Source organism: Diorhabda sublineata, chromosome 6 (genome assembly GCF_026230105.1).
Source record: "Diorhabda sublineata isolate icDioSubl1.1 chromosome 6, icDioSubl1.1, whole genome shotgun sequence".
In the NCBI taxonomy this organism is placed as follows: domain Eukaryota; kingdom Metazoa; phylum Arthropoda; class Insecta; order Coleoptera; family Chrysomelidae; genus Diorhabda; species Diorhabda sublineata.
The window spans coordinates 10082480-10101634 of NC_079479.1; the positions used below are offsets into that span (position 1 = coordinate 10082480).

The 19155-nt window shown below is 30.4% G+C and overlaps 1 protein-coding gene across 3 annotated transcripts; it reads right to left on the reverse strand.

Annotated features, from left to right (window-relative positions):
• Nucleotides 1–5557: 5557 nt before the first annotated feature.
• Nucleotides 5558–19079, reverse strand: LOC130444967 (phosphatidylinositol 5-phosphate 4-kinase type-2 alpha). Of its 3 annotated transcripts, XM_056780367.1 has the most exons (9): nt 18726–19076; nt 18573–18670; nt 18406–18516; nt 14348–14486; nt 13221–13460; nt 11937–12039; nt 9858–10094; nt 8700–8765; nt 5558–7273 (listed from the first exon to the last, which is right to left on the reverse strand). In XM_056780367.1, exons 1-9 carry the CDS (start codon nt 18849–18851, stop codon nt 7038–7040), a joined length of 1356 nt encoding a protein of 451 aa, XP_056636345.1. In that variant the 5' UTR covers nt 18852–19076; the 3' UTR covers nt 5558–7037. The 3 variants fall into 3 exon arrangements, with proteins under 3 accessions (XP_056636345.1, XP_056636347.1, XP_056636346.1); XM_056780369.1 differs by lacking the exon at nt 8700–8765 and having other exon boundaries at nt 9900–10094; nt 18726–19079; XM_056780368.1 differs by lacking the exon at nt 8700–8765.
• Nucleotides 19080–19155: the final 76 nt, after the last annotated feature.

A 19155-nucleotide genomic window follows, 5' to 3' on the forward strand; every position in this document is an offset into this window, starting at 1 on the left:
AACATTTGATTGAAATAAACTAATATTTTAAGGATATTTTTTTTTAAATGTTATAGTAATAGTTCGAGTTCATTCCACCACAATTCACAAATAATAAAACATTTATTCTCATACGCTTTACCTATACATAAATTTATACAATATTGAAAGTTAATTATGAACTAATATGTATATACAGGGTGTCAAAAGTTTACAGTCATATAAGGATATACCTGCAGTGGGACTGACATAAAAATGACGTGTCGAAATAACAAAAAATAAAGTAAGAATCGACACAATTAGCGCGACTTGAACGTAGTGAGTTCAAAACTACGAACATCAACAGGTAAGATGGTTTGTACACGTAGTAAGAATAAAGGATTTAAGTTGAAATTTCTGGAACCGTTAATGATATTCTTACTGAACACACTGTTCACACGACCACTACACCAACACTCACAATTACACTGTTTGACGCGCGTTTCGATAACCAAGTTATCGTCTTCAGAGACCGAAGCTAAACTGTAAGTTGGAGTAGTGGTATTGTAAACAGTGTGTTCAGTAAGAATGAAGGACAAAACAGTTGAGGTGATAAGGGAAACCAACACAAATAAAAAGACGAGACAAATCTAGAAGGAAATGGAATGCAGAAAAAAAAGTGGACTGAATTGGAGACGGACTAAACAGGAACCAAATGGAATCACCACCATACTTATAGTAGAAAGGGTTGCCGATAAGTAAAATGACACTATATATTTGGTTCTTGCTCTGTTAAGGGTTCTTACAAATCAAAATTTACGAGACAATTGTACCATTTATTATGTTCAATAAAGTTGACGATTTGGGCGCACCCCAACTGTTGGCCAATGAGTTTATGACTGGTTGATTGCGACGTTGCCAACTAACCTTATTAAAAATGATGATTCAGTTAATGGTCATGTGACGGAAATCGAGCTCTATGTTTGCTCACTAGCTTGTTATAAACCAAGAAACCAAAGCACAGATGTTTTTTATTGGATAGCCGAATCTTAGAAAAAAAAACGAATTAGATGACGATTTTTCCTTGTTAAAACTTATAAAAAACATTCCTGGTTGTGAGAACACAGACTTCAGTGATGTTGCTGGGTGACAATAATGAGAAAAAAGAAGCAATTGATTCTACTATCAACGAATTGGTCTCTGAGCTAAATGAGGTAAGTGATAACGAAGATAGTAAAACTGTAATTGTACCAGTACTTCTCCAGACGTAGTGCTGGACGGGAGGTAGTGCTACGCTACATTTAGGAAGAACCAAAGACGACCCCAAACGATAACCTTTCCATTCAGATAATGGCGTGACGTGGCTGCCAAAAAACGGTGCTCTACTTTGAAACTGAATAATGTGGACAGATTTTTGATGTCTTTCTTCTAGCATTGTCTTCAAAAATCAAATATTTGAGTGTACAGAATTTATAAAAACATTTAAGAAAGGTAACTGATATATCATACAATTAAAAAAAAACAGTTATGATTGTTTTGACACACGCCATTTTCACATCATTAATTATTACGATATATTATTCAAAATAACCAAGTGATGAGAATACAACAGTCAACTGACGATCCCTGTATAATTTACAATAGAAACATCGAATTTAGTACGATTTCGATTCAATTATAATTGCTCTATAATTTTAAATCATTTATTATTTTCCCTGTACATCCCTTTCAACAATTACTTGCTCATCCAAGTATTTTCATAAAAAAAGTCCTTGAAAAATTTTTCGTTATATTCAACGAAAACAAAAAAATAAATGGCACATAAAATAAAGTTGAATTGCTATGATTTATACAGTAGTCTGCGAATTGCGCAGACGATCTGGAGTTAAAGATATCAAAAGATGAAAGATTTTCACAATTAAAGACGCGATTTTTTTTTTACAATGTTGGGATCACTTTTCGTCGTATCTTATCAAAAAAATTTGGTAGTCTCTATGATATTAACTGATCAATGCATGAGGAGATGATTCAAAATGACATGGAAAACGATCATCCACTCTTCTATGAAACCATGGGTCTATAGAAGAAACCAGTTCTACTTTCTTAACAGACACCCATAAATGATGATGATATCAAAGTCCAACTGAATCAAAAGATTCGTAAGCATATAAGCTTAGAAGTTCAAAAAAATTACCTTATTGATTAAATGGTAATTGGGTATGTAGAATATTTCTACTTAACTTTGAATATTAGTTATCTTACCCAAAGACAGAAGTCATCTTAGCTGCACATTAGGGTAAGATAACGAATTTGACAGTTTTTTAAAAAAATTAAAATTTTTGACATTTCAAATTTTTTTTAGTAACAGCCTTAATAATTCGTATTTATAAATGTTTAGTTTATGTTCTTCATAAAACGAATTAGTGATAGATAAGACCGTTTAGTAATAAAAAGATTTTATTGAAACACAAATCAATAAATTTGAGTTCCCAAGTTAAAACTGAAAAGTTAAATTGTACGTAAATGTACCTACAGTGGGACATTCAACTTTATATCAGAAAAATAAGGGTTGCCTTATAACCTTCGAGCCGATTAAAGGGATTTGTGTTTTATGGCCTTTGTAAACATCTGCATTTACCAGTGATGCCAACTTGGGGATTCTTTCCATAAATTTAGGGAGAAAATAAATGACTTCTCTAATCGGAATTTTTTCGCTTAAGCAAGCTAGACAGTAGAGCCTGCAGAAAAATAAAATTCAAATTGTTTTGGAATTCTAATGAAAAGTAGATTGTCACACCTCAATTGTTCGTTTTATCAACTTGATGGTATTAAACTAATAGTTATAGTATTCTTTTTATTTATTAAAAGATTTCATGTAGTCATGTAAAGGCAATCAACAAATTAACTTTTTCTTTTTATTATTTTAATAGAAACTTTTTTATTTAAAACTACTTCATCATAATTAAAATATTCAAGTAAGTTAAGTTATTAAAAATATTCAATTATAATTTTCATTTATTAAAGTTATTACTTTAAACAATAGAATATCACAAACAATAAACTTAGGGTATCTTAGTGTGAATTTAGGGGTTTTCCAAATATGCTCTACCAAAAATTTCACCCAAATGAAAACATTGATGTGAACACTATTGTTACTTGGAGGGACATAAGAATTTTAGAACGGCTTGAGTGGTGCATGGGACAAAATGGTTGGAAAATGTATATAAAATAATGACAGAATCAAGTTGGAATTTCAGCAACACAATTACACTATCTAAAGAGCGTTTCGATAAGCAAGTTATCGTCTTCAGAGACTGAAGGAAAACAGTTATAGAAACGCGCGTCAAAGTTTGTAATTGTTAGTATGGTGTGTTCAGTATTAATAACTCACTGAAAAAAAGCTGTATAAACCATAACATTTGCAATCACAGCATAAATATTTTATTGCGAGTACATAACTGATGAGAGTGAATTTTAATATTTTTTACATTAATTATCTCTCCGTTTCAAACGTCAGTGCTTGCTAGGGAAACAAGTAATATTTTTGTTTACATCGATTTCACCTTTAGTACTACATTTTAAGCATATTTTAATAGTAAATTTCAAAATAACATACAATCAAAAGAAAAAAACTATTCAGTTAAGAGTTTTTATCGATACAGAACATTCCAACGGACTAGAATTAACAACGACCATTTTGCTTTTATATTTTACATTAATGGTTACTGTGATATTTGAAATGTGGTCGGTTCAATTTCATACACTCTCAGACTCATAACCTCTCTCTGTAAAAGGCAAATTGCACGACCCTGTCGAACTGGTTAAAATCTTAATCTCAAAATTTTATATACTATAGATAATTTTTCCATTCAGGATTAATTTACTTTACAGAATTCTTCAATGGTTTATATAATAGAGTCAATATTAAACATAGAGAGGGAAAATAAGTTCGATAATTAACAGTAACAGATTAACCAATCTCTTTCAACTCTATTGTGGTTAGAATACCATAACGTCGAAGTTTAGAGTGGTGGAAGCGCGACAAGGGCTTTTCCACAAGGAAAAGGACCGTCTACTTTCATTAACCCCACACAATTCGATTTTGTAACGTCACAAATTACAGCAATCGTGTAGCTAGCATATGAGCCATTTTGGTGACATTTACAAAAACATTGGTCCATTCCATTCCAGAACTGAGGTTAGCATTTTATTCACCTTGATAAAGTGAGGTAAATATGAAAGAAACCACATTTATTATTATGTTGTTTGTTTACATTTTACTATAAATTGAGGCAATGTCGTGTAATTTGTGACAGTCTGACATATTTAGTCAGGGAGATCATCCTTTTTTATTGTGGAAAAGTCTTTTGGAAAGGGAAAGAAACTGAATAATAAGTTTTGCAATAGTACAATCTATCTTCAATATTAACTCTATGATTAATATACAGTTATATCTTAAAGCGTAAGAGTCAGAGCATTAATAGAAACTGAAAACAATTGTATATTTTACAGATTAAAGTGCCTTAGGAGAACGGAATTTCCGGTTCATATGATCTACATGAAGATCGTTATATTAGTGTTAGTAATAAGTGTACTAACGCATATATTTGTAATGACACGATGAGTAAATAACGATTGTAACCACTGAGAGTTGTTTCAGAAAAAAAGTAACTGAATGTGAAAATTTCCAGTGTATCAGTTTTTTTATTTAACCAAAAGGCGTCACAACCAAGTCCAAACACACTGCCCAGTACCCACACTTGTCATCTGTCATGAATACACATGGATGAATCTTTCTTATTAAGACCTATCCTACATAGTGCCGAACTGCCTGTACCAAAGCCTCCAAATCAATCAGAAAGTCTGGGTTCTGTTCCTAGTCCGGAAGTTGTTCTTAGTCAACCTGAAGGTATCTCAAGAGAGTGACACATGTTATGTGATTCAAATTTGTCTAAAGGACAAGCTGAGCTTTGAAGGTCTAGATAAAACGACTGGAATTTACTTTCTTATTTCTGATGAAATGAAACCTTAATTTTATAAAGCAGATGATTTAGTCTATTGTAATAGCATTCCTGTAGTGATGAATTTATTGAATTTTGAATATGATCCAAATCTCTGGCAATTGTTCATTGACTAAACAACTAGCTTAAAAGCAGTGTTGTTATACAACGGAAACAAATATCCTCCAATAGCAGTTGTCCGTGGTTCTGATATGAAAGAGACGAGAACATGAATTTCTTTCTTGAAAAAATTAAATACATTTGTGAAGATTTTAAGGTCATTGTTCTTTTGCTTGGGCTACAGCTCGGTTACACAAAATATTATTTCATTTAAGAATGGGACAGCAGAGACAGTAGAAAAGTACAGAAGAAAGTATGGCCCAAGCGTGGATCACACACAATGAGTTTATAATTTCATACAAAGCTTTGGGATGTAATATGTATTTAAAAATATATATCCTGCACTCTCATCTGGATTTTTTTCCCGAGAATTCGGTTGCTGCGAGTGACAAACAAAACGAAAGATTTCATAAGGACATTTGTTTAATAGAAAAGCGCTATCAAGGGAAAAAAAGTTAAGGAATGCTAGCAGATTACTGTTGGAGACCTATCAGAAGCCAAACATTTACGAAAATCAAAGCTATTCATTGTAGATTAAGGAATGTGATTCTTGTACTTTTTATAAAAATATATGTCTTGATATCACCAAGTGTCAATTTTTTCCATTGATAAAATTTGGTATAAGGTTTCGTGTGACAAAAAAAGTTTAACTTTTGTTGACAAATTATACCATTCCGATTAATTATTTCCAGATATTACCTGTAAATGTCTTTATACCGGTATTGAATTTATAATATGAGTTTTTGCTTCTAAATGTTCTTGATTTTAGGTCTCTTCTGTTTTGAAATTAGTTTTTTTTTCTAATAATTTTTGACAGGCAAAAATTGACGTTTCGACCTCTTTTAACCTTTTTCAAAATATGATATCGACACTGACAATAAAATGAAAACAGAAATTTGTTCTAATATATAAAATTAATTTTTCCTTAGTCCTTACATCTCAAATATGTTGGAGAAATCAATTAAATTAGAATTTACAATATCCGGAAAGATAATAAACAACATATTCAAAAAAAATTTTACACAGATATTACAATTAATTAAAAAGCAAAACAGAAACGAAACATCAGAATATAAAACATTTTTCCTTACCATATATACAAGGATATAATATATTATCCAAATATTTCACTTAATTAAAATCTAAAACACCAAAAAACAAACAAAGTAATATTATATATCAAGTGTCTTGTACTGATTGTGACGCTATCTATATAGGGCAGACATCTCAGTATTTATAAAATAGACTAAAAGGTCATTAATACGATAAAAAAATAAAACAAACCACGAAAAAACATAATAAAGATTCAAAAATTCTTGGAACGGAAGTTAATACACGAAAAAGATAATTTTTAGAAATGGTTCATATTCATAAGAACAAAAATGTTATAAATAATTTAAGTAAAATGTATAGTTCTATCTTGTTAATTCTAATAAATCTATAAATAATTTAATTGATTACTGCTACATATTTTTGATATGTAAGGACTAAGGAATAAATAAATTTCTATCTTGATTTTATTCTTATTTTGATGTTCATGGTGTAGGTGTTCTATTAATTGATATTAATACGTAAATTGTCAGGGTCAATATCATATTTTGATAGACTCAAAGGAGTCGAAACATCAATTTTTATGTCTTTAAAAAATTATTGAAAAAAATAATTATCAAATAGAAAAGACCTAAAATCAAGACCATTTAGGAACATAAAGATATCAAAAGGTCTAAGAAATAAGAAATTGAAGAAATAATATGATTTTTGGTATAACGTAGCACGAATAATTTTCTATGAAAAAAATCACTTTTCTCGATACTGTTTGTCTTACGCTTCCGAATATAACAATTTCACATTTATATCATGATGAAAAATTATATTTAATAATGTAGATTAAGATTTATCCCACCAATCCATGAGGTTACATATAAAATCAAAAATAAAAACTAGCGCAAATTGCGATTTTTACTCAATGGCCTTCGACATGAAATCAATAAACCTTCTGGCGTACTGTTCCGGATCACAGGTACTAATTCCGTCGACGTTCGATCCATATTTCACGGTCTTAGCCGCTTTCGCCGCTTGTTTTTTGACGCCGTAGTGGGTTAGAACGTCGATTATCGCTATGAAATAAATTTCTTTGACTGGCGCTACTTCCGATGAAGGAATTGCGTATATGTCCAATTCTGGTATGATTCCACCTGAAAAGCGCATGTGGTTATATTTTTGATAAATGAGCAATAGACTATAATTAATTTAAAAAAATAAAAAAAGTTGTTGACACTATAGTATTGGCCTATAGGCGTGAAAATCAAACACAAAACGCAAACAAACATTGACACAAGATATTAATTTTATAATTTATGTATTAAGGGGGTATTTTGGTCTAGAAATTTGAAAAAAAAAACGATTTTTTCATATTTTCAAAACTTAGACCCTTAATAATATGTTCTTAACGGGATTTTTTAAAAATTCGCATTATTTTCGGAGATTGGAATTGTTTCTCAAACTCTAAATGTTTTTTTTTTCGAAACTAGTTTTTTTGAAGTGATTGACACAATATCTCAAGTTCTACTCGAGCGAATACTTTGAAATTTTGTGGAAATCTTTTTTATATATCTCTCTATCGCCTATGTCTTGGAATTTAAAAAAATTCAATTCAAATTGATATTCATGTCGACGCCATTTTGTGATGTTTTTTGGCTAAGGTCAATGCGATAGCGACCAAATTTTTTGGTTCCGGGTACACCGTTTTTTTATAGCCCCCACTTTACCTGCCTATAATTTATTGAAATTTCTGATTTTTTTTCACATTTTTGATATTCTTAACAAATCAATAAATTTATTAAAAAAATGGATAGAGGAGATATAGTTTCCAGTGTATTGAAGAAGTGCCTGATAAGTGCTAAACAATAATAACAACAACATTTTTACCCGATCACGAAAATAATTCATGAGTTTTAAAACTAATCTATCGCATACTAACAAACAAACCGGTCTAACAAAAAAGCATTAGTTTTGGAACTATTGGAGAAGTGACTAATGAAATATCAAAAAAGTTTTTGATTTATTTTAATAAATAACAAAACTCAAACGTTATATACGAGGGCTATTCAGTTTTCTTATGAATATCCCTCATATATATTTCTATTATAAGCACAAGGAACACCGCTAATGCTCAAAGCTGTCACCAATTGGAATAAAGCTTTTAAAACTTTTTCTATTCAGCTTATTCACACGTAGTTCTAACCTAAATGAAAGAAAATATAAAAAAATTATTTGTAGAGCCTAAACTGAAAACTTCCCTATCCGTGCATATTTTTCTATTGCAATTCCTCATTTTAACGGAGCTCTGATGCAATAAACAGGTATTTCATCAATAAATCCCACATAGAAAACAAATATGTCTTTGGTACAGACACAAAAGGTATAAGAAAGCCTTATCTATATTTTTGTATAATAATTCCATTGACGGCGCCACTTTATATTTCCTTTTCCTTATACTATATTAGAAAAAAAATAAAGCTCAATCGAAAGCTAACGCTATTTCAGGGTTAATAATAAACTGTAAAATCTCAAAGATTTTTAAAGAGAAAAAAAGAAAAACTTTTCACTCGTACTTTATACCTTGTAGCCTTATGCGTTTAAGTTTCGGTTTGAGGTGTGGATATACTTTGAAAAATTTGAACGAACCTAAAAAATCACAAAACTGAATTCTATTATGAACATTATTCATAGGAATGTAAATGTACAAACGTATAAACTATATTTGTTCAAATTTAAGTCAATAATCTTTTATAATTAATAATTACACAAATTATTAATATTATTAATTATTAATATCAGACATATATCCAAAATAATAATTTTAAAAATATCAAAATTAACTAAATTTCTTTTCAAAGTAATGTTTAGTTATCGAAAAATGATACCGATCACTGTTTAGATCTGAATTAATGGCAAATTATATCAAAAAGTTTATTCATCAGAAAAGCACAACAACTAACAAAAAACAAAGAAGGTGTTTTGTCAATCTGATGTAGGAATAATGTCAATTTTTTTCAAATCCAGCATCGATACATTATTACACAGAATTTAAAAATTCAAAAATTTTGTAGGTAGTTTAAACATTTCAGTAAGGCCGTCATAATGCGTGACGTCATGGGTATAAAATGAACATTGAACATGATACAAACTAAATGAGAGAGTCATTCTCTCGGTTATTCTACAATAAACTGTGATTAATCTCAAAAATGGTATATAAATCGTGTTTTGTGCCAGGATGTAAAAATACCACGACTGAAACACGCGATAAAGATTTTTTTTATGCCAAGAAATTCGAATATAGAACAAAAATGGTTTGAAAGAGTTGGTCGTTTTGACGATCTTGCGAAATGTAATTATTTTTATTGCCAGGATCATTTTAATATAAGTAATATTCAAATTTAACTTATTCTAATATTTCAATGTAATTAGGTTTATTATGCTTCTAATTCTCAACCTGATCATGTAAGAATGTAAGAACTTAACCTATAAAAGGTTTATTCACTTTATTTTCATATATTGAAAAATATTTTATTTATACGTAACTAATAATTAAAAACTGTATTATAACAGCACACGCTACGTTGCCGGTACCGATAACCTCGTGATCATCAAGCATAAATAATTGTATAATTTTATAAAATTAAATTTATTCACTACATCAGATTGTTCGATTTCACGACACGACGATAAGCTCTACTAAAGCGTCTCCCTAATTAAAAGATGTTATTTCGAGCTTACCTGTCACTAAGTCTAAATACTGGTAAATTTTATTAAATTTACCTTCGTATTGGAGACTGTGTTCGCGATGGAGGTAATGCCCGAAAGCATTTGGAGAATCGGGTGGGGTCGTAATTCCCATCGTCCGATTTTCTAAACCGGAACCGCTTTCGCTTTCATCAGATTCTTGAGGATTTTCAGCTTCCAGTTCACGTTGTCTTTGAAGTTCTTGCTCACCCCTTTCCACTTCGTGTATACCTATCATATTAATTGTATTTTTAATTTGGAAACATTAAGAAAACTTATTTTATGTTCATTTATAGGATTAAATTTATTTTTTATAGAAAAAGCGTTTTAAAAAGTTAATCAACTACGAGAGTTGTTTCAAAAGATTCTAATCTAACAAGGAAACAATAATCCTGTGTCTTCTCCTCTTTCATATGCATAGGAGCATTGTCTTTCGAAAATAAATATTGAATGAGTGTTCAGTACTCAATTTTTTTCATTCAGTTCACCTAGTAGGTAAACTGACCTTCAGTCTCTGAAGACGATAACGTAGTTACCGAAACGCGCATCAGATAGTGTAATTGTGAGTGTTGGTGTAAACAGTGTTCAGTAAGGATTTCAAAAGAACAATTAGCAATATGGAAACCATATTTAAAATCTTCCAGATTAGAGAGTGGATAAAAAAGTAATCTGTACGAAGTTTTAAGATCACCCGAATGTGTGAACTGACCAGGGAAACGGTATGAGCTTATAGTGATAGATAAAGACCTCTTCTTCTTTCATTGCCTTATCCGTTACGATCGTTGGTTATTCTTATCAAGTTTACTGCGTTTCTAAACAGATCAACCACTGGCGTAGGTTGTACAACCATGGACGCCGTCTTCTACCTGGTCCTCACTTTGCTTTGGACAATCAACTTTAAAAGATGGCATTTGTCATGTCTTAATACTCCAGTTTAAATTTTTTTTCACGGTAAAGATGACTTCCTTCTCTTTATCCAATCACTATATAATGTTGGCTATGTGTTCTGTGCAGAATATTTTCAAATTACGCCAAGTATGTAAATCCGCCACTAATTAAGGCTGGATATTATGATTATGTGCTGGTAACTTTTTGGTTTTTTTTTGTAAAATATATCACTCAATAAGTCGTGTGAATAACTAAGAAAAATCGATTTTTATTCATCATAATCTCCTTCAAGAGCAATACAATCTCCAACGCTTCTTTAACTACTCGATGCGCTGCTTGTAGAAGTATTTGTGTTTTGCCTCAAAATAGGCTTCAGTTTCAGCAATTGCTTCTTAATTGAGGTGAATTTCTTACCGGCAAGCATTTTTTTGAGATCAGTAGTCACTGGAGGCCAGATCTGGACTATACGCTGGACGAGGAAGCAACTCGAAGTGGAATTCGTTCAATTTAACCATCGTTGCCATCGATGCTTTCTAATATCTTTACGGCCTCAGCTGACTCACACAATTTCAATTTATGACTAGATACAAATAATTTGTGGACTTTCTTGATGTTTTTTGGAGTAAACTTCTCAATTGAACATCCAGAACGGTCACCATTATCGGTGACTGCATAACCACGTTTAAATTCAGTAAACCATTAAAAAAAGTTCTTTTTGATGGAGGAGAGCTTTTAAAGCCATGTACAGTATTTTTTTCCATCAAGAAGCAATGATAAATTAACACACAAAATTGTTTTGAAAATAACAAAAGTAGCGTCACTTAAATGGCTGTCACTTTTTTCTGACTAATTGAAAAGTCATGAAATTTTCCACAAAATCTTTTGAAAGTTGGTACTTCATAAACGTCATATGGATTTGACAATGGCAGCGCCATGTGTGTCAATCACACGACTTATTGAGTGATATTATATATAGATAGTTCAAAGTTCTTGAAAGTCTAGTAGAGTTCTGTTCCTTTCTGGAAAATCTTAAAAGTTCGATAAATAATTGGATCTTCAATTAACTTTTGAAATGAAGTTCATGGATTTTCTTGCCTACTGAAATATATAAATTTATTACATTTAGACAATGTCCTATAATTTGGTAGGATGAAGGAGAAGTAATAAATTGAATAAACAAGTTACCTAAGAGTAAACTATAGTCCATTAAGTGCAATTTGGTAAGAAAATCAACATCTGCTGTGAGCGTTTCCATTAATTTTGCCTTTGCTTCTTCGCCTATTGTCACCTAATAAAAATAAATAGAATTTAAATTATAAATGAATAAAAATATTAACAATACTTAATATCAAGAAGAATAATCAATCAAAAATATTGAAAAACATACTAATAACAATCATGGTAAACTAGAAATCAACAAAAAATTCATTAGGATATTTGGGAGGTTCAGAAACGACCATTAAGAGTCAATCAGGTGTGCCAAATATGTAATCTAGACACAACTACTGTATTTATTCGACTTAGAGGAGGTAAGTCGATGGACTGCTGATTTTCATGTTGTTAGTGTTGGAACTTGTCCAGTAGTTCCCCCATCGGTAGCAGTTACTGTGAAGATTAGCTGTCGAAGCTTCTTTTGCAGTATGATACAAAAGTTCATTCCGGATTGAGGCGGAACTCAGATTAACATAATGTTAAAACTGGACCTTACAAGAAGGTTAATACAGACTCGAATATCATAGATATTAGGATGAGGGAGTCTGTGCATATAGTTGATTGTTTTTCTTCGGGGAATAGAGAATGTAGACCTTAGTGGATTATAAAATAGATAAAAATCTTTCAAAAGTTATGAAAAAAAAAATTAATTTTCTAATAGAAGATACCTAAAATCAAGAAATAATAAATTAGACAAATATTTTCAATTATATTCGAGAGAAGGTGCAATATGGTCTGAGGCGCTCGGCGCGGCATGATAAATAAATTCATTTTGTTTAAATTAATTGTGAGTAGTGAAATTTTCTCTTGAAATATTAAACTTAAATAAATAACGTACTGATAAAAAAAACGAGAGCTCAATGAAATTTTCATTTGTTTTTTTTAAATTAGATAACAATATGGAAATAAACAAATAATTTCAAGTCATTAATGTTTTATTAAAATATAGGTATTTAACAATAAATCCTGAAAGCTTCATTATTATATCTTTAACGGTTGATTTTTAATTAATTTATGAATAAAAAATTTTTCATTGTGAAAAAATTATTATTAAAAAATTTTCCAAAATCGTTTGGGAGATTAACTATTAACTAGGTAACTACTTATGAAAAATTTTTGCGGAAAATGGGGGGTCCACAGCACATAAAAAAAGAAGAAGTAAGAAATTGAAGAAAGTTTTTAGAAATTCAGTAGTTACTGTATGAAAAAAATTTAAAAACTTATGACTTACTACAGACAAACAAAAGTTTATCTAACCTTCATTTGTTCATTGACGAAATCGTTGTCCTTTAACGTCGGCAATTCCTTTTCTCTTTCCTTCTCTGACGCTTCTCTATCGACCGTTGATCCTTTTAAATCGAACTTCCTGTGCGTGCTGAGGTGATTCGAAAACACGTTCCTACTTACTACTATGTAATGTTCGACGTTATCTACTGTTAGGCGATACATTCCCAGATACTGGGGAAGAAGAGTTTTTCCGTGCCTTTCCACAATGTACTACAAAAAAAATTATTTATTCATAACACCAGTGATACTATAAGTACAGTAACTTCCTACACCAATTTTGTAGAATTATTTTTTAACCATATCAAAGTACAAGGCTATTTGACAGAAAACTTTCTCATTTGATTGATATTTCTCTCCTCTTTCCATGGAGCATTTTTTGGAATCTGAAAACACCCAGTAGATGAGGTACAAACCAAATGTGAAAGCCAACATTCAAAGTTGTATAAATGAGCTTGTAATGTATTCTAGGTGTCTAGTAAAAATTGAAAATCAATTTCCCGCCCTTTTCTCGATTTTTCCAGGTTGGTTTTCACATTTTCACGGTTGAAATTTCGCGAATTTACTAAACTTTTATTATTATGATTTTTCTCTTTTTTGTTTCAACATTATCTCTCTATTTTTCTAGTTTTCAGCAAATCGTGTGATTCTTTGTGCTGCACCATATCTTGAGTAGGCATTCCTCATAGAGAGTATCCTATTACATCAGTCAATAAGTCGCGTGACTGACACACAGATGGCGCAGCCATTGTCACGCACCAACACCGTTTTGTATGTTATTGGGAAACTCAGCACTGCGAACAATTTCTGGGAATCCCCGGGTTCAAATAAAAGAGCGCTAAGCCGAAGTTTTACTATAATTGGCGAGTTAATTATATACATTTCATTTTACTAGCTAGTTTTAAATTCAAATTATAATTAGACGTTCATAAATCGTTCGTGGAGGAATGTATGTTCTGAACAAAGCATACGCATTTGAGACGTCCAGAAGATATTCATAATACATTCTGAATGTGTCCAAATTATCCACCGCGAACGAAAAATAGCCCTAATTATTAATTAATTAATAGATAATTAAATTGAAACATGAAACTACTTACCGGATGGTACGTTTTCAAGAACGAATGCATCCGTTCTACTTCTTCAGAAGTGAGAGTTTTAATTATAAAAATCTTATCATAACTCAAATAAAACTTCGCTCCACTTTTACCAGAAGAATCGTCTGGTAAAGGTTGAGATCTAAAATGATGATAACAAAAATATCACTAAGGAAATCTAAATATGTAAATGGAAAACCAAAAATATGCAAAAAAAATGTCAATTTATTGATTCGCTTTAAAATAAAAAGACATTTTGATGAAATAGGAATTTACAGTAAGCCAATATTTGTTTTTATCCTTGTTTAAAATGTTATCTTAGAGACCCCTGTTAATTTTTATTTTTTTAAATAATGAAACGATAATCAGAGGCTATTTTTCAGTAAAATTGTCAAATATGACATTACTAAGTTGGAATTTCTCGAACCGTTGGCAATATACACTGTTTACACCACTACTACACTCACGATTACACTGTCCGACCTTCAGTCTCTGAAGATGATAACTTGGTTATCGAAACGCGCTTCAGACGGTGTAATGGTGAGTGTTGGTGTAGTGGTGGGGTAATATATTTTAATATAATTTTCCTTTTTATTTAAAACTGAAAACAATATGAAAATGTGAATATGATATATTTCCGTGATTATTAGTACGGTACTTGATTAGATATTCTTGACTTGGCTCCTTCGTCGCCTCGTCCATAAACATTTATCTCGTACCGTACTAAATCACTTCCCAGATGTAAATAACTATTAAAATTTATCAATTAAAAAATTGTGTCTCTTGTCTGGATATAATAAATTATAAACGGAAAAACTTCTTTCCGCATCAAGTGTTGGAATATGGGCGTTTTTAAAATTGTTGATTACAATGAAATCCTCCTTTAAAAACTTTTGTCATAAATATGACCATTCAAATTTTCTGAATCTATTCCCGTTGGCAGATTTTTTCCATCACGTCTAGATTTTTTTTTATTTCAAAAATTTTGGCTTTTTTAATTTTTTTTGCGCGTCAATGTTAGAAACAGTGTATATAAGTACAAAATGAGTTTTATAAAGTTGAGAGAATAAAAAGGAAAGTGCCGAAAAGGATTTTTATGGTAATAAATACGCGCATGCGTAGTATTCGCTGTGATTTTACAACAGTTGAGTGAAAACTTGTTTACATGTTATATCAGATGTTTTGGTAATTTTTGCACCAAGTTCATGTTCTCTATATAGGTTTTAAGTTTTTTATATGTAGTTTACAATAAATATAAAATAGATGTTTGAAAATTATTTTAGTAAGTTTAGGTTATAAAATGTAAAAATTGTACAGACTTTTTTTGCTACATTTGTGGGAAATTCGTACTAAAAACACAGCGAAATGCCATGACAGATCTTGTTAAAACAGCTTATAATCTATATTTTGGATTTTATATCGATGAGCGAGATAAAAAGTTGATTGTCAAAAGTATGTTGCAACAGCTGCTCGAGAACTTTGAGAGGCTGGCTTAAAGGAAACAACAAATCCAAGCCGTTTACAATACCGATGATTTGGAGTGAGCCTCATCATCATGAAAATGATTGTTATTTCTGCATGACATCAACACGAGGCTTCTCAAAAAAAATACCTTATACCCGAACGTCCCATCTGCAAAGAGACCAATTCCCCGTGGTAAAGGTACTTCACCTCCAGTTCCACCAATTAATGAGAGGGTAGAAAATAAAAATATTTATGGTCTACAATCATAATAGAGTTTTTTTTCTGTAGGTACATCTTCATCTTCGTATACTTTGTCTGGATCTTCTAGTAAATCTAAAGAACCTCATTTACTTATAGAAAGTGACTTAAATGATCTTGTTAGAGACTTGGTACATTGTAATGATGCTGCAGAACTGAGTTTTCCAGAAGATTCTAGTGAATGGAGACTTTTTTCACTCCAGAATGGTAATAAATACCCATCAGTGCCCATTGCACATGCTACGACCATGAACGAAAATTATACAAACCTAGAGATATTACAAAAAATTGGATATTCTCAAATCTTGTCATGCTGATTTTAAATTCGTCGCAATACTTACTGGGTTACAAGGAGAAAAAGAGAAAAACATTACAAAATAAAAACTTGACCACTAAGAAAAAATTTAAATCCTAGGCTTAAAAATGTATCTCAAAAATTTTTCTGCTACCACAATAAAGATTATGTAGGTTTTCAATATCTAAAAACAAAATTACCTCGAATCAGTGACGCAAAATTAAAGGAAGGAATTTTTGTAGGTTAACAGATACATGAGCTAATGAAAGACGAAGCTTTTGATTCGAAATGGAGCAAAACAGAAAAAAGAGCTTGTGTCATCATTGTCATATATTTCTTGGGAATACAAAACCTGTAAACTACCGAAAAATAATTCGGGAGCTTCTTTCTGCTTATGAAGCTTTATGATACAATATGTCACTCAAGGTTCAATTTTTTGGACTCACATTTAGATTTCTTTCCTAAAAATCTTGGATTCATATCAGATGAACATGGTGGAATGTTTCATCAGGATAAAATGCAGATTGAAAAACGGTACAGTGGGAAATTATCAATAGCAATGCTTGCTACTCCACATTCAGAATTAGTTAAGGGCTCAATATTTTACAATGAAAAAAAAATACACAATCACTTGCCAATTGAAATCATCTTTTCCCGCATTTTGCAATAATTTGGAATATTTACTGGAAAATGCTTTCTACTCGGTAAACGAATTCTCTGTCTATATATATATATATATATATATATACATATATATATATATATATATATATATATATATATATATATATATATATATATATCATAAGTCCTTTCATCTTGTTTAAATGTTTTCAAAATCTAGTGTTTACATAAATGGATTATTTGTTGGCATATCTGGATTACTGTGAAGGTTATATAACACATATTATGTTCTGTTTTATAGACAGATTACTAATATTTTTTTCAAATGAATAACAGTACTTCATATTACAACTAATGTTTCAACAAATAATTTTACTTCAGTATATTGAGATAAAGTTTTATTGTTTTCAAGTAGAATTTTATGACAATAATTGTTGACAATAAAATCTCAAGTTTATTCATAGCATACTAATAAATGACCAATAAACCACATTAAACAAATTGTGACATGAATTTTTAAAATCCTGTTTATACAGTGATTATAGTCTATTTTTATTTAGAGAGAGTAATAAAACATAATTACCAATCCAAAGCTTATTGTGTTCATTTTGAATATCATTACAAAATAGTTTTAGTTTTTTCTAAAATTTTCATGAATGTACAAGAGCTAATAACAATAATAATAAAAAAAAATTTGGAAAAACTAAAAAATTACATAACCGTATCATAAGATCTAGAAGTATGTACCTAACTGCCAATAAAAGACATTTTGTTTTATTTTAATTCAAAGACTGTCTTCCTGACAAATTTCGACAAAAATACAATTTTAGGTTTTTCAATATAGTAATGAGATGCAAGTTGTGTATTCTTGACAGTTAGTTATAACTTGGATGGTGCAGTGTGCATCTATTGTGAATTCTATTATGATTATGGAAATCTTGGAAGTGCCAAGTAAATGTCAAAAAATAAGTCCTTTAACAGTTGACGAAAACAATTGTTTTAAATCATTTACAGACAAACATTTATGTAAGAGTGTTGATGATATAGTTGAATTGGTTAGTAGTACTATTCAACAGCACATAAAGCTCCAATAAATTCAAAATCAATGAATATAGGAATTGGGTGGCATTTTTTAAATCCACAAATAAGCTTTTACTGTATATCAAAATTCTCCACCAGAATAGAAGTTAAATCAAAGGTGGTAAAAATGGAAACATTTGATTTGTCTATATACCTCGTAAATTTATGTGTAAATATGATATCAGAATTACAAATCTTAATTTGAAAAACATATATTTATCTACAAAATGTAAATAATGAAATTAAAACAAAATCTTTGAACAATGATATTGTGGAAGCAATTGTAATAAATTAGTGTGATGAAATGGAATATAATTAACTTAAAATAACACCTACTAACCTTGTTAACGATTCTTTATAATCAAGATCATCAATTCCAAATCTTTCTCTGATGTTTCTAAATACCATAGGACAGTATTCCTTAACTTTGAAATGGGAGGGCATGTTTTCCCTAAAAATAGATTATGATGGTACTAGGATTGAATAGATAATACTGCTATAATTTACTTATTAAATAGATGATTGTCAATTTTAATTTTCGAGTAGGCTCTAAAATCGTCCGGTAATAACATTACCGGTATGGTAACGTGCATTAGTTCATTAATCTGAAAAATAATAAACATTAGAAATCAAGTGATTAGTTTATAAACAAAAGCTTACTGTATGATTGATACCCCACATAAATACAGACAGGAATGGTTCATTGGCTCTGAAGAGCTTTACTTTTTGATGTTTCACTCGAAAATGTTTCTTTTTTAACTTCGAAAGACCCTGGCTACTACTCATTTTGACAGTCAATTTTTTTATAACCACCAATTCAGCTTTTGCGACTAGATAAACATCATTGGTAAAACATCAATGATACGATAATTAATATATTTGATAACGATTTAATTATCCGAACAGTACCTAGTCGAATATTTTTTTACAAAAATCATTCCTATTCCGAATAAATTAGTTATTCTAACTTCGACACACACCTTCATTGATTACTTCCCTGCAGTGTTGTTTGATAAATTTGTAAATGAGCGGTGCTGCCAGATTTCTAAATCAAATATTTCCAACATCAATCCCTAAAAGAATTGTCACT

Excerpts from the sequence above, each read along its gene's own strand:
- LOC130444967 (XM_056780367.1), bottom strand. The coding sequence starts at position 18,851 with ATGAGTAGTAGCCAGGGTCTTTCGAAGTTAAAAAAGAAACATTTTCGA. Across the intron at positions 13,461-14,347 it reads TCTTGAAAACGTACCATCCG|TACATTGTGGAAAGGCACGG; the intron begins GTAAGTAGTTTC and ends TTTTTTTTGTAG. Across the intron at positions 8,766-9,857 it reads GTATTTAGACTTAGTGACAG|GTTCGTTCAAATTTTTCAAA; the intron begins GTAAGCTCGAAA and ends GTGATTTTTTAG.